The 16,221-nt window shown below is 44.9% G+C and overlaps 1 protein-coding gene across 3 annotated transcripts in view; it reads right to left on the reverse strand.

Annotated features, from left to right (window-relative positions):
- Window positions 1-16,221, reverse strand: part of Ston2 (stonin 2) — a 142,497-nt gene that overhangs the window by 91,533 nt on the left and 34,743 nt on the right. For all 3 annotated transcript variants that reach the window (XM_031357405.1, XM_031357403.1, XM_031357404.1), the window contains exons 2-3: window positions 14,226-14,500; window positions 11,102-11,377 (exon numbers count right to left, since the gene is read on the reverse strand). In XM_031357405.1, coding sequence (XP_031213265.1) covers window positions 11,102-11,377; window positions 14,226-14,313 — 364 coding nt within the window. In that variant the 5' untranslated portion in view covers window positions 14,314-14,500. The remainder of the gene's footprint in view (window positions 1-11,101; window positions 11,378-14,225; window positions 14,501-16,221) is intronic.

A 16,221-nucleotide genomic window follows, 5' to 3' on the forward strand; every position in this document is an offset into this window, starting at 1 on the left:
AACTTTTCCCCTGCAGGGCAAGGTGGCACCCACCCTAAATCCCAGCACTTGGGAGGCAGAGAAGTTCATCCCTGAGTTCGAGGCCAGTCTGGTCTACAGAGTAAGTTCTAGGACAGCAAGGGCTGTTATACAGAAACCCCCTGTCTTTCTGGGGGGACCACCACTAAGAAAACTTTTCCCTTTCCCATGGCATGACTGTATCTTTCAGTACAATGAATAAGATAATTTAGAGCAGATCATTTTAAGTGTATTTTCTTTTAAAGCAGCCCCCAGGAAAATGTATATTCATGTATGTCCAAAGATATTTGTATATATGCACAGACATGTAAGAATGTTATGTGTATATGTTAAGTAGTATACACACACACACACACACACACACACACACACACACACACACGGCTGGGGAACAGTGGGACTGGGAGGAGCTGGCCTGATACAAAGTGGGTCCAAGGGTATCCAAACCCCAGAAATCCCGTCCTCATCCTGAGATTGGCAGGAGCAGGATCCCTACCCCTACCCCGGGCCTGTGGGGGGGTGGGGGTGGGGGGGTATATTCACCCCTGCACCCTTACCTTTGCCCCAAGAGGAGGCCACAGAGTCTGGTAGTCAGGTTAAACTGCCTCTCCACTCATAAGATCATGTCTGGCAGTACCTGGAATTCTTCCTTATGCAAATGAGGCATCCCCGTGCCCTGGTCCTCACCTACCTTTGCCCCAAAGGTTTAAGTAACCTTTGTTCCCCCCATTAAATGAGCTGTCTCACTGAAGTTGTCTCCCATGAGTCTGTTCTCTTCACTCTCACTGCCGCCTGAGGTCTCTTCCACTCCTGGCCCTTCCTGCCTCCCTTCCCTCTTTGGATCTACTGGGGTTATTATACCACTATGGGTAAACACACACACACACACACACACACACACACACACACACACACCAAATATATGATGATGATGGAGAGTGATGAGCCAGTGATAATAGTTAACCAGACATAATGACAATAGGTTGGCATAATTTCCTTGCCTATTTTGTTGAAGAAGAAGAAGAAAAAAGAAGAGGAGGAGAAGGAAGTAGAGGAGGAAGTGGGGAGGAAGGATGGAGAAGGAAAACAACAACTACAATGATGATGGTGGTAGTAGTGATGGTGATAACAATGACAGCAGTGATGTCTGACTCCACTAGGAAGCCTTCTCTCTGGTCTACCTAAAGGCTCATCAGCCCCACCACTGGAGTCACTCACACAGTCCACAGTAGGTTTCATACACACTTCTCCTGTCTTTGTTCAATAAACAAAAAGGTACTCAGTAAGCTCCTACCACATTCTAGGATAGAGAATAAATTAGGGAGATGGAGTTATTTTCTTGGGTAGAGGGGCAATAAGCGAGCACACTAAACCAGTTTTCTCTTGAGAAGCCTGTACCCATGTGTCATGTGTATACTGTCCCTTTCCTAAGCACCACTCTTAATGTCTCTGCTATATCAAAACTGCTTATTAGGCTTTGGGGGTAGCTCTGTTGGTAGGGTATTTGCCTAACATGCGCAAAGCTCTGGGTTCAATTCCAGCATCACATAAACTGGGGACCTGTAATCTCAGAACTGGGGAAGCCGAGGCAGGAGGGTCAGGAGTTCAAGACCATCTTCAACTACAGCAAAACAAAGCAAAGCAAAGCTGCTGTTTCTTTTCTTTTCTTTTTCTTTTCTTTTCTTTTGTTGTTGTTGTTTGTTGTTGTTGTTTTGTTTTTTGAGACAGGGTTTCTTTTTTTTTGTTTGTTTGTTTTTTTGAGACAGGGTTTCTCTGTGCAGCCCTGGCTGTCCTGGAACTCACTCTGTAGACCAAGCTGGCCTGGAACTCAGAAATCCGCCTGCCTCTGCCTCCCAAGTGCTGGGATCAAAGGTGTGCGCCACCACTGCCCTGCAGAGCTGCTGTTTCTCGATAACTACAACTTGACTTCATCAAAACCTCAATACAAAGAAAGTAAAGGAATAAATATGTGACCACACTCTGTTGGTGAATTTCCAGAGAAAAGCTAACTTGAGGGGAGGGTGTGGAGTATTCTCAGCCTCCCTGAGGAGGGCTCACTTACGTAGAATTCTGAGTGAAATGTTAGATGAAGAGTCTCTGGGCAGAGGAAAGAGCAGCGAGAATAACCTAAGACAGCAACGGTGGCTGAGTGGTGACGGGGCAGAACCCACTCTGATGAAATTTATTCCTGGGTATGTCCTCTGGAAAGGTCATCAACTACATCTAGAAGCAAAGAACAATTCAAGGTACTAAGAAAAGAAGACTGCCTCTGTTGAGGAGGGAAATACATATGCATGGCTACATACTCACCCCTACCCATCACCCACCCCTAGTAGCAGAATGAACTACTGGGCTGGTCTTCAAGATGAAATCTCTCTTGCCTTTTTCTTATATGGCTGACATCATCTCTCACCACCCCCTCCCCCAAACAAATGGCTCTTTCTGTGGCCTCAAATAATTAGCTTCCCCAGACACAATGGGAAGGCCTCAGTCCAAGCTTCTAGGGAGGACATGTGAAGGCTAAGGGGATAGTAGTGTTTTACTTGGGCGGTGGGACAAATGTTCCGGAAATGAAAGGGTTTTGAGAAATGTTTTTAATTATGCATATCCTGCAGTATCTGCATAATGGGTTCAATTCAGCCCTGATTCCAGCAGAATTGCCATGGCTGTGGACGAAGGTCAGCACACAGGATAATGAGGGGGCAGGAAGTCTCTGCTGATAATTTTGCTATCGTTTCCTTTTTCTAAAATGTTGAAGGTGAATTGTGTTCTTTTAGTCAATCTGTCAGCATTCTCAAACACAGGCAACACGGATGTGCACTTTGCACATGGGCAAAATTGATTTTGGCTCATAAAGCGTCTTTATGAAGATTGTAGGTGATAGGTAAGCTGACTGCTACATTCTTTGCAGGGAATTTTAAGGCCAAATGAAACCTTATTACGTCAGTCAAACTTTTGGTAGCTACAAAAAGTTGGGAATCCTAGGGCTAATGAGCTCAGTGCGAACAAAACAACAACTCAGTTTTGCTTTATTCTCAAAAACTTTCCCCTTAAAGAAGTAATGGGGAGGCTCAAGTTTAAACAAACTGTCTAGAAGTTTCTCTGCTTGTTTTAGCCCTTGGCTCTACTCATGAGGTAACAAGCAGGATGTCTGAGCAGCAAGCTTAGGGCTCAGCAAACACATTCTCAGTTAAATCCTTTTTACAGTTCATTCTATTTTATTTCATTTTACTCTGTGCATATATGTCTATAAGTATGTACGTGTTCCTAGTGCCCATGTCAGAAGAGGACATTAGACACTCTGGAACTAGATATACAGATGGTTGTAAGCCCCTATGTGGGTGCTAGAGCGGCCAGTGTTCTCAGCTGCTTAAGCCATCTCCCCAGCATGCACAACAGTCTATAGCACAGCACATGCAGAAACTGGGGTGTGAGCAGTGTTCTGTGACAAGTCTTTAAGACTTTGGCATCTACAGTTCTCATTTCAAACATTTATCAAGATGGCCCAACTCCAAATCGTCTCATTATGTCAGAGATGAACCCTTCATCTATCTCTGACACATCTCAGGGGTGGTCATGGGGCAACGTCCAGGGGAATCATCTTGTCGGTCTCTCCCTTCTACTACCCTCAGAGCTCACATCTCAAAGAGTTGGATGCCAGCTCTTTCTTTCATCTATGTATGATAATAAAAGGGCTTTTCTCCCCTATTTGTATTTGTTTAAGTGCAGTGTTTAGGACAGAGCCTAAGGCCACGCACATGCTAGGCAAGCTCCATCATGTTTCTCTAAAGGAAATAATGTGTTTCCTTTGCCTGGGCCCGCCACAAGGGGATTTTATTCCCTTCAGCTCCTGCCCTAGTTAAAACTTGAAGAGGAGGTCCTTCCATTGATGGATTTCAGCACTTCGGGAGCAGTGTCCATATCAGGTGCTGCTCCTAGCTGTCCAATCACTGTTGGCATGCTTCAGTGCATGATAAAATAAGTGACTGGGTAGTCAAGGTGAGCTAACTACTCCCAGGCCTCTCTAAAGTCCCCAGGGTGAGGCTCTTTCCATTTCAATGTCTTGAGAATAAAAGATCTAGCATTAGGGGCTCTCTCTTTGTCCCTAACTCTCCACTTTGCCCACAGCCTCCCTGCATTTTAATTGGGGCAATCAGTACATTCCCTTTCCAGGCTGGAGTCCAAGGCCCCTTGGCTTCTCTCTTAGGTGGAGATCTTTTGTTTTTCTCTCTCCTCTGCCAAAAAAGACTTCAAAGAGTCTAGGAAAGGAGTCTCCCAGATAGCATTTTCCCTTGGTGGATCTGCTCCCCTCGATTTCCCAGCTCCTCTTGGCAAGTCAGAATCTTTAGATATTAAGCAGCTGGCTAGAATAGGCTTCACTTCTCTTGTAGAAATGACTGGTAGGGACAACTCTATCAGGATCATTTCTTTTTCTAATCCTCTTACCTAATTCTCTTAGGGCAAGGCCACATAACTCAGTGATCACCGTGAAGTGTCATGGTGCACATACTGATATAAACATTTTACCCTTGGCTCAGAGACATCTTATTCTAGAGTTTTGGGGACCTAGGGTCATCAAATAAGACGTGGGGAATACATTAACTACACATTACTGATCTGACAGCAAAGCTGGCTAAACCAAAACAGCCAAAATTACTTTCCCCAGGTCCTTTCCATGGCTGAACTTCACCACCTGCATGATGAGACAAACCTACAAATCCCATATTTCACCAGAAATCCCAATATTTTTCATGTTTAATATAGATATCAAGCATTGCCCTTGTTCCAATTCTTGTACATATTTTGCCTGCATGTATATTTGTGCATCACTTGCATGCAGAGAAAACATCAGGGCCAGAAGAGGACATTGAATTCTCCTGGAACTGGAGTTACAAACAACTGTGAGCCACCCCGTAGGTTCTGGGAATCGAACTCAGGTCCTCTGGAAGAGCAGCCAGTGCTCTTAATCACTGAGCCATCTCTACAGCCCCTCCGTTTCATTTAGATATTTTCTAGTCTGAAAAAAGTTTACTTGTTGGCCAGTGAGATGGTTTGGCAGGTAAAAGCAGTTGCCCCAAAAGCCTGATGACCAGAGTTCAATACCCATAATTCACAGGGAAGAACAGAAGGAACGCTTTTTCTGAAAGATGTTCCTTAACCTCTGCACGTGTGTGTCCACACACACATACACATAACAATAACAACAACATTGTTGGCGGGGCCTCTGAAACTGGTGACAATAGGCGGGCCTCACAAACCTGTTGCCAAGGCAACAGCCACCATATTCCCAGAATCCACTGGGCTCACCTCCCACCTTTACCTGTGACCACCATGTCACTACCCATATATATATATATATACCCATATATATATATATATATGGAACACTTCTCTCTCTCTCTCTCTCTCTCCCCTTCTTCTCTTTCCACTGCCACCCCATCTCTCTCTCTCAATAAAACCTCGTTCATGTGGAACTGTGTGGGCCTACTGTGTGCTGTGTCCAGACTGGAGCCACTATTCTAACACATCAGACATAAATACAAGTGTTAAAAAATGTTTTTCCAGGGATGTATTGTTGAATTACGAGATTTAGAATCTGAATAATAAGACCTAATTACTTGAGAAAAGGCATTTTTTATTTATTTATTTTTTTTTTTAGCTAGAAAAGTGAGAAACAGATAGAAAAAAACATTTCAACGCTGTCAGGTGACCCTAAAAAGCGTAAGATAACCATTGATTTTCTGTATGCTGACGACCTACCTGCGAACTCTCTTTAAGTAGTCACCACTGGTCCCAAGCAAACAGAGTAAGAATTTTGGAGATGCCCCAGCAGTAACTGTTAACTGAGAAGGGAGAGTGCTTTGAATTTTAGTTGAATACTTCACAAGCCATAATAGCTGGGCCTGGCTGTAAAATGAAGCTCTTAAGCAAGTACAACAAAAGATCTCTCCCAGCACCCACCTCTTCCTTTACCTCCTCAGAGACAAGTCCAAGTTCTTAGCTACCATGAACTGTAAAACATTAACAAAGATAACAAGAGAGAGACATGAAGCAGTTGGAAGACACGCATGGAAACACATGTGGTTGATTATCAACGGGAAATGGACGGGAGAAATCACCCGGGGCACCAGCTGTGCTCCTACCAGAAGACTCGGTTGGAAGCTGAAGAATGACTTTCTGTTAAATTCTGATCACGACACTGTGTCTTTGGATGCCCACACCTAGCAGAACTTCAGAGAGGAATTGCTTACGTGAATAAGTGATGGAGGGGCTGGAAAAGCACACAGACCCTTGACAAGTGGCTTGTGCTATTACTGATCTCCCTGGCTCATCCTGACTCGTTCTCGGCCTTATGCAAGCATTTATACTTTAGGAATGTGAAGTGGTTGCTGTGACAAATTACCACAAAATTGGTAGCTTAAGATAATGGTAATTTATTTTCACATGGTTATAGAGGCTGGGGGTCAGAAATCAGAAGCACTGTTTTAGTGTCTGTGTCCAAAGGCTTGAGGGAAGACTGTCTTCCTTGCCCCCTGTGGCTTCTGGTGGATGTTGGCAGTCCTCAGCTGGGTTGTCATCACCATTGCCTTTAAGGGCTGCATCTTCAAGCCCCCTGCTCCATGTTCTCCACTCTGCAGTGCGCTCCATGTTCTCCACTCTGCAGTGCGGGCACAGCCTTCCTCTCCTAAGGATGCAGGTGGCTGTATTTAGGGCCCTTAATCTCCTCTTGAAATCTTTAAGTGAGTTACATCTGCTAGAGCTCCTTCTCCAGGTTAACACTCACGTGGTAAAGGTCGTAGAGCCTACTGCCTTTGGGGGCTGCTATTTAAGCTTCCCAGATCATAAAATTCAGTGTTAGCAAAATCATGGAGCGGAAGGCAGCCAGTGCAAGAAGTGTCACAATGCCTCCAGCATTATGAAAGAGCTTGCCGTGATTGTTGCCATAACACAACAATTGATCCGCATGCTTTCTATTTAAGTTCAAATCCTGTCTAACCTGTGGAATGTCTATGCTATCCATGCTGAGTGGACTGACAGGCAATTTTTCTTACTTTCCATTTGGCTTGAACACTGCCAGCCTTCCTTCTTATCATTAAATACAGCCCAAGGGAGGAAGCAGAAGGGAAGTAGGCCCACGTGGTAGAGGATGGTTTGCGTGATAAGAACGAACCCTGCAGCCTTTTATTTAGTGTGTTCTCTCATGGGTCAGGTGGGATACTGGGAGGTTTAGAATATGGCTCTTGGATTTCTTTTCTTTCTTTTTTGAGGCAGGGCTCTGTGTAGCCCTGGCTGTTCTGCAACCCACTCTGTAGACCAGACTAGCCTTGAACTCAGAGGTCTGCCTGCCTCTGCCTCCCGAGTGCTGCTGTTACTGAGTGCTGATGCACCGCCACCACTTGACAAAGATGATTTTTTAACTTCTTGGCCTTGAACTGCTGGCTTCCTGCAGCAGCCTCCTAAATGCTGTAGACGATAGGCCTCTGCAATCTTCAAATTACTTTGGCAAAAGTAAGTGGTGAAGAGTTGAGGCAAGGGAACCCATCTGTCATGTGAACAGTTTTGAGCAATTAGCAGCTAAAGGTTAAGGTCTGAACAAGAGGTCAGATGCTTCCATTCATGTTCCATATGAATATCGATCATCAGCTCATTCTACCTGTCCATTATCCCCCAGCCCTTACTAAAATCTCACTACTCCCCTCGCCTCAGGCGAGTTATGGGGAAGGGGGCAGTGACAGTGGGAAGAGGAAGAGTGAAGCCACCCCACAGCTCAGCTCTGTCTGCTCCAAGGTCTTGAGGCCAGCACGATTCATGGTAAGGTTCTCTTCTGTCACTTCTGAGCCTACAGCCTTGAGCAAATTCTCCACCCCTACCTGCCCCAGTGTCCTCACAGAAACATGGACGTATGCCAATACTTTCCTTAGATGATAATGTAAAGAGTATGTAAGATGATATAGTGAGAGAACTGAGAGTCAGCAGACGTAACTTACTGAAAATAAAGACTGGCCATGCTTAGCCAGGCGGTGGTGGTGCATGCCTGTGGTGGTATAGATAGGAACGGCCAGCATAGATTCTGTGTGAATGCTTGGCCCAAAGGAAGTGGCACTATTAGGGGGTGTGGCCTTGTTGGACGAAGTGTGTTATTATCGGGCAGGCTTTAAGGTCTCCTATGCTCAAGCTAAGTCCAGTGACACAGTCCCCTTCAGCTGCCTTTGAATCAAGATGTAGAACTCTCAGCTCCTGCTCCAGCACCATGTCTGCCTGCACACTGCCATGCTTCCCACCACGTTAATGGACTGAACCTCTGAAACTGTGAGCCAGCCCCAGTTAAATGTTTTCCTTTATAAGAATTGCCTTGGTCCTGGTGTCTCTTCATAACCATGAAACCCTAACTGAGGCAATGCCTTTCATCCCAGCGCTCTGGAGTAAGAGGTAGGCCAGCCTGGTCTACAGACCTAGTTCCAGGACAGCCAGGACTACACAGACCCCTCTGCCACCAAACAACCAAACAACCAAACAAACCCCAGCCCAGCTTGGTGGTGCCTATCTATAATCTCACTGTTTTGGAGGTGGAGGCAGGAGGATCAGAAGAAGTTCAAGCCGCTACATAGAAAGTTAAAGGCTAGCCTGGGCTACAGGAGACCCTTTCTACAAAACTAAGTAATAACAATAACCACACTTTTGTACTGATTTGTGTGATTGGCTTTTCTGCTCTTACTTCCATAATGCAATACTGTGGTTTGGATAACTTATAAAGCATATAAACTTAGTGCTTGCAGGTTGGGAGGCTGGGAAGGACGAAGACAGCAGATTAGGACTTGATGAGGGTGCAGAGAGCAGCTGGTGTCAGTACATGGCAGAACGTTGAGCACTGTGATGGGAGGAGGCGCATGCTCCCCAAGTCTCTTTTATAAGGGAAGGGATCCCATTCACAACAGTTCCACTCAAGGTGAACTAGTCATCTCCCACAGAACCCAAAATACCAACACATTGGTGATTAGATTTCAACACGAATCCTTGTGAAGGAAGTAGAGAGAACAAACTGGAAGTGAAGAGGCTATGAACTCTCAAAGCCACCCTGACCCCTATGTAGTTCCTCCTGCAGGGCTCTGGCTCCCAAGGGTTCCACCCCAAACAGCACCACCAAATTTGCTATTGGGGACAGCTTTAGTTCAAACCACTACAGGGTCTTACCACACTGCCTAAATCTGTCTCAAGCTCCTGGGCTCAAGTGATCATCCAGCAAGCCTCTCAAGTAGTTGGGACTAGAAGCATGCTCAGTCCATGTACTTGAAGCATGCTCAGTCCATGTACTTGAAGCATGCTCAGTCCATGTACTTGAAGCATGCTCAGTCCATGTACTTGAAGTATGCTCAGTCCATGTACTTGAAGTATGCTCAGTCCATGTACTTGAAGCATGCTCAGTCCATGTAGAGCTACGTATGGGTATTCTAGGTACTGCTCTACCACACCAGCCCTTTAAATGGTTTTTTGTTTTGTTTTGTTTTGTTTCTTGACAAGGTCTTACTAAATTTCTCTAAGCTTTACAACTAGGCCTGACTTCAGATCATAGATTTAAAAAAAAAACAAAAAACAAAAAAACTAGCAAACTATTTAACCCATCAACAGAAAAACATAGCAAGCCTACCTTTTTGACTCTGAAGTACAGAGTCAAAATATCCTCCACTTGTAAACCCCAGGGCCTGTGGATTCATTACCTTACATGGCAAAGGGACTTAGCAGATCAGACGGTTAAGAAACTTGAGTGTGGGGCTTTGAGTAAGAATGGCCCCCATAGCTGCAAAGATTTGGATGTTTGGTCAGTAGAGAGTAGCGCAACTTGGCAGGGATTTGGAACTGTAGCCTCTTTGTGACGCAGAAGTGTGTCAGTGGGGGTGGGATTTGGCGTTTCAAGTGTTCAAGCCAGGCCCAGTGTCTCTCTTTCTCCTTCCTACTGACTGCCAATTTGGATGTAGCTCTCATCTACCTCTGTAGCACCATGTCTACCTGTGTGCTACCATGCTTCCTGCATGACAATATGGACCCGTAAGCCAGTCCCAATTAAATGTTGTCCTTTATAAGAGTTGCTGTGGTCATGTTGTCTCTTCACACCAACAGAATACTGACTGAGACATTAAGATAGAGATGTTATTCATCTAAGCCCTACGAAACCACATGAGTCTTGGAAAATGGAAGAGGGGGCACTAGAATGATGTCACTTGAGAACAAAGGCACAGAACAATACTATAGTCCTGGTGTTGGAGACAGGAAGGGATCCCAGGTCAAAGAACTTGGAAGGCCTAAGAAGTCTACAAAGGACCAGGAAACGGATTATTGTCTAGAATCTCGGAAATGGAACACCATTCGGGATTACAGGTGATCAGCTCACATTATTGAAGCTATCAAGTGTGTGTTCACTTGTTATAGCTGCAAGCGGAGGACCAATGCAATGCCAGGATTATCCAGCCCTTGGTATGCTGGAACACAGTAAGTGGTCATGTCACCAGATGAGCATGGGACTAGGGTGGAGAGGGGGGCATGTGGTGTGGGGGATGGGGAAGGATGAGCCTGACAACTGCCTGTCCTCACTGAGCTTCACAGCGCAGCCTCTTATTGCAACAAAACAGGAGCTCCGCCTTTTATAAACCACCTCTTCCTCTGAGGATTCTGACTCCAGAGGTCTTGGGTATAAATCTGTCCCTGTTTGGAGACGGCCAGTTGGTCACGCTAGAGAACCGTTCATGTCTATGTGTCTGGAACTTAACAGTATAGGAGCCGATTGAACGTAATTCTAGTTCCTAATAGATCAAAGATATAAGTATCCATGCAGACAGATCGATAGCCAGGGCCAGGAGTTAAAACTCTGGAAATGACCCAGAATACGCACGCTGTTTTATGTGCTTATTTCAAGCAAAACCTTGTTGTAAAGGGGTGGGAGGGAGGTCATTGCTCTCTCCTTTGTGTTTCCAGGGTCTGGAGCTCAGAAGGAAGTTGAACGCCAGAAACCTCACAGGCCTCTTACGGCAAAGGCCCTTCTAGAGCCTGTTCCAACCCAGAGCCTTCCTTAACCTCGTTCCCAGCTCACCTGTTTCCCCGTGAGGTGGAGAGGTGTTGCTCCAGGGTGTGTCATCTTCAAACTGGACCCAGCTGCTGATGGCTGAGGCCAGGTCAGGCGTGGGCTGCACAGGGCTCCCGGGAGGGGAGGCTGCTTCAGAGATGAGGCCCATCTTTTCGGAGGAGTCATCCTGCTCAGAGTGTGAAAGGTCCTGGGAGCCTTCATCCACGGCATGGTTCTCCCCGGAGGAGCTCTCAGACCGCTCTGAGGACGACGACAGTCCTGGGAAGTGCTCTTCAGCGCCCCCTACGGCAGATACCAGACGCTACCATTACACAGGGAAGGATGCCTAGAACTGCCTCCCCAGGGGAAGGGATGTGTGTCTCCCTCATTGGAAGATAAAATGGCTAAGCTAATCCATCTCCACACTAAAAGGCTGTGTCCCAGTCGCTATCCAAGACAAGTGAGAAAAAATAATTCCCCATTATTGTATTAATTTATGTGCATAGGAGCGTATAGGGTGTGTATCTAGGTGTTTATGGGTGGGGACGGGGGAGGCCACCAATTGTTTTCCTTGATGGTTCTCTACTTTGGGGAGTGATGTAGTCAGTGTATACGTGTAAGGGGGTACACTAGCCAGTGCATACTGTGTGCACCCGTGGAGGCTGGAGGTCAACACTGAGATGCTGTTCTCATTGCCCTCCACATCAGTTTTTGAGCCAGGGTCTCTCCCTGAGCCTGGAGCTCATCTATTTGACTGGACTGGCTGGACAGTGAGCCAGGGACCTGCCTGTCTCTACCTCCCCACTCTCGATGCTGGGGCTGCAGTTGTGTGGTGTTGGCTACATTATGTGGGTGCTAGAGACTGGATTCAGGTCCTCATGCTTGACAGCTGGTACTCTATCAGCTAAGCTATTTCTCTAGCATTTGGTCATTATTATTTATGCCCAACTTGAGAGTCATACATTCAAATGGCAACAGAGGTCAAGGAGGAAATATCCCTGAGCTGAGTGGAAAAATGAGAAGCAATATGGAATAGCAGGGTGGGGGCTATGGCCCAACAGTAGATCTTTCCTTCTAAATAAATAAGTTAGTAAGGAAATTCAAATTTCAAATGCTGTTCTAGACAAACTAGTTCTCTGTAGGTACTAGATACAAAACTCTTCCCAGATCCTCCCAAGGGCTCTACCCACCCAACTTCATGTCCTTCCTCTTTCTCACAAAAAACAAAACAAAACAAAAACAAAAACACCAAAAAAACAAACAAACAAAACCCCCCAAAAACAAAAAAACAAAACAAAGCCCCAAAACAAAAACCACCAAAACTAAACAAAAACAGAAAAACAAAAACAAACAAGAGACAAAAATGAAAACAAACCAAAACAAAAAAATGAAAATTAGCAAGAAAAAACAAAACAAAACCTACCCCAAAAGTTTGTGATATCTGTACATGTGTGTGAGCAGGTGCATGCATGTACACATGCATGTGCGGAGGCCAGGAGAGATCACTTCACTCTCCTGCTCTATCCCACTTTGTCTTGAAAACAAGGCCTCTCACTGGGTCTGGAATTAGACGGGTGGCCATTCGGCTGCAGCATCTTCCCACTTAGCGCCCTCCACAGCACTGCGGTCAGAGGTGCCTGCAGCCATGCTAGGCTTGATGCACAGGTCCTGGCAACTGGAACTTAGGTCAATGGTTGCACAGCAAGTGCATTTACTGAGAAACTTGTTTTCCCAGCCGTCAAGATGTCCTGAGTTTGTACATCTCTGTATGAGGCACTTTTAGCACATCTCAATTCAGATTGGCTACAGTTAAGGCTATCCATGTGGATACCACACTGGATGGTGTACCTATTGACCACCATTTTCCATCTGTGCAGACAAAGCTGAGGAGAGTCCAGCTGGTGCAGGTGAAGTCGAAGAGAATCAACTGACATGGTGCTGCAAATATCCCTGCATCTATCTTGACCATCATCCCTGAGCATCACTTTCCTAAAGTCACATACAGCCATTTCTACTGTGATCCAGGATGACAACACTGAGCTCTTTGCCTGGACCATGCACTCCACTAGGCATTTTACATCTGATGACAGATGTTTACAAAAGTGTCCAAGACAGGTCCATGATCATTTCTCTTATATAGACAATGCAGCAATTCGGACAACAAATCATTCTGGAGGCTAGGCATGGTGTACCTACTGTAAACCCAGCAATCATGAGGTAGAGGTAGGAGGATTGATGTGGAGTCGAGGCCAGCCTAGTCTACATAGTGAGTTCTAAGACAACCAAGATTATAGTGAAAAATATGCTTAGAACAGAAAACAAACCAGGTGTGGTGGCAAATGCTGTTAGTACCAGAATTTGGATGGCAGAGGCAGGGGGATCTCTGAGTTTAAGGCTAGCCTGGTCTACTAAGCAAATTCCAGGTCAACCAGGACTACACAGAAGAAACTCTGTCTTGAAAAACAAAACAAACAAAAGAACAGAGGAGAACAAAACAAGAAACCATAAGAAGAGCTAGACAGATGTGGGTATGAGTGCTTGCTCTGGAAGTGTGAGGACCTGAGTTCAAATCCTCAGTGCCCACAATTAAACCAGGCATGGCCACACACACCAGTTACCCCAGCATTGACTAGAAACAAGCAGTTCCTAGGAAGCTTACTGGTCAACCAGCCTAGCTCAAACAATGGGCTTCTGTTTTGTTGGTAGATCCTGTGTCAAGACAACGACTCAGAGACTGATGACACATAATGTCCTGCTCTAGCCTCCACATAGATGGGCATGGCATGTGCACATGCCACACACCTGCCACCTCACCCCACACACAAATCGTTCACCCAGGGGCATACCATTCATCTGTTATGAGGACAGGGTTAGAGTTTTGTAATCTGGTTCAGAACCTGCCTGTCACTTTTAACAATTACACTTTCAAAATTGAAAAAATAAATCCAAATGGCTGGTGGGAGTAGCCATGAAAAAGAACAACAGTAAAGCAATGTGTGACTAGAAGTTATGTCCCTTGGAAGAATTAAGCATGTGCCCTTCTGTTCCCAGGGCTTTGTGATACCTCAAGCTGGCTACTACATACCTGTGGTAAGGGACCAAATTACTTTTTCTGGTTTCCTTTATTCACATGACCAAGAACCAGACTTACCCTCTAAAGGGGTGGGGAACAATGGCTCTTCGCTGAAGGAGACCCACTCTGACTGGTGGGTGGCAATGACATGGTCCAAGGTCGTCATGCTAGGAGGGCACAGTTCATCATCACGCTGATGACCTCAAGTGGACCCCAGAAAGATGTCTGGGGTAAACAGGGCAGCACCAGGGGCCTTGGGCTACAGTCTGTCACACAGGTCTTGTGAATGGCAGCACTCGGAAAGGAGATAAGACCGGTCCTCCTGGCCTTTGCTTAATCTGCCCGGAAGAGATCTGTTTAAATAAGAAAAGAAATGGGAATTAGTAATCATTGCATTATACTGAATCCATACTGGTTTGCACTTTGAACTCCAAGATGAGGTTTAGGGTAGTTTCCAACATGGTGGGTTTCATGTCACCTCCTCTTTTGCCACTGATCACTCTCTATTAAGACCAAGATCCCCGGATAAGGATTTAGAACAGACTACCAATTGAGCACTCAAATTTTAGCAATTGGAGTCCCCGATTTCCCCACTCTGTTTCAGAAATGCTGTTATCTATAATGGGAGGCTGACGGTCCTTATGAAGTATTAAAGCCTGTTCAGAGTGCTTTCGCCATTTCCACCCAGATGGAGAAATAAAAGCATGCTCTTTTCCGTGAAACCAAAGTGCTTTCTTGCCTCAGGCGAGTAACTTTTCGAGAGTCTGATTTGAATCTCTGGCCCAAACCCAACAGCTCCCAGATGGCATCCCTAACCACGATTAACCAATCAAGAAGAAACAAAATAAAGCAAAAACAATCATGGAGTCATCTCTTGTTCATTTATGTAAGAGGCTGGGGAATATTTGCTTTACTGAAAAAAAAAAGTGAGTTAAATACATTTTCAATCCAGGTCAGTTTGAATTAGTATATAAATGTCAAATCTTTACTTGCGTGGCAATTATGTTTTGTGGATGTTCAATATTATTTAACTGGTTTACAATTTTCTTCATGTTTTTTTTTACACTTTTTTATTTTACAACTGGCTCTTGATCTTATGATGAATGAATAAGGATTAATGAAAAATTAATATGCCTTTGCAGATGAGCTACTATCTGTGCTGAGCACTACTGTTCGCCAATACACTATTCAGACAGTTTCTAGAATGATGTAACCCAGCCTCTACACTAACAATAACTGTCAAACTTTGCTCTAAGTTATCTCCAGTGAACAATTTACACTGAGGGAAAAATCAGTATAAAAAACATTTAATAGTTTTGCTTTGTTTGGTGGGAAAAGTTTTTTTTTGTTTTTTATTTTTTTTTAATACTTCTTAAAGCAACTGCTTAAAGAAAGTTTATAATTATCTGAAACCTATCTTTGTACCGTCCTTCACTTAGTTGTTAGTGTACTGGTCTGTTGTTTGTTGGTTTGTTTGCTTGTCTGTTTGTTTTTTCAGACAGTCTCCTATATCTGAGGCCATCTTTGCTATGCAGAAAAACTTCCAGGCTGGAGAGATGGCTCAGTGGTTAGGAGCACTGACTGCTCTTCTGGAGGTCCTGAGTTCAAATCCCAGCAACTACATGGTGGCTCACAGCCATCTGTAATGTGATTGGATGCCCTCTTTTGGTGTGTCTGAAGACAGTTACAGTGTATTTATATATAAAAAATAAATAAATCTTAAAAAAAAACCAAAAAACAAAAACCAACTTCCTATCTCCCTGCTAAGACTTCAGGTGTACAGCAGTATGCATGGTTTAAACCAGTGCTCCTCGACCTGTGTGTCTCAAGCCATGTCGGGGTACAATGACACTTTTACAGGGGTCACATATCAGATATTCTGTAATCAAATATTATGATTCAGAGCAGTAGCAAAATGACAGTCATGAAGTAGCAAGGCAAATAACTTTATGGTTGGGGCCACCACACGTGAGGAATTGGGTTAAAAGGTGAAGGCATTAGGAAGGCTGAGAACTGCTGGTTTTAAGTTGTAATGTGGGTCTCACCCAGGACTTCCTAAAGGACGGTGAGCACT

The sequence above is a fragment of the Mastomys coucha genome, unplaced genomic scaffold, assembly GCF_008632895.1.
Source record: "Mastomys coucha isolate ucsf_1 unplaced genomic scaffold, UCSF_Mcou_1 pScaffold6, whole genome shotgun sequence".
In the NCBI taxonomy this organism is placed as follows: Eukaryota; Metazoa; Chordata; class Mammalia; order Rodentia; family Muridae; genus Mastomys; species Mastomys coucha.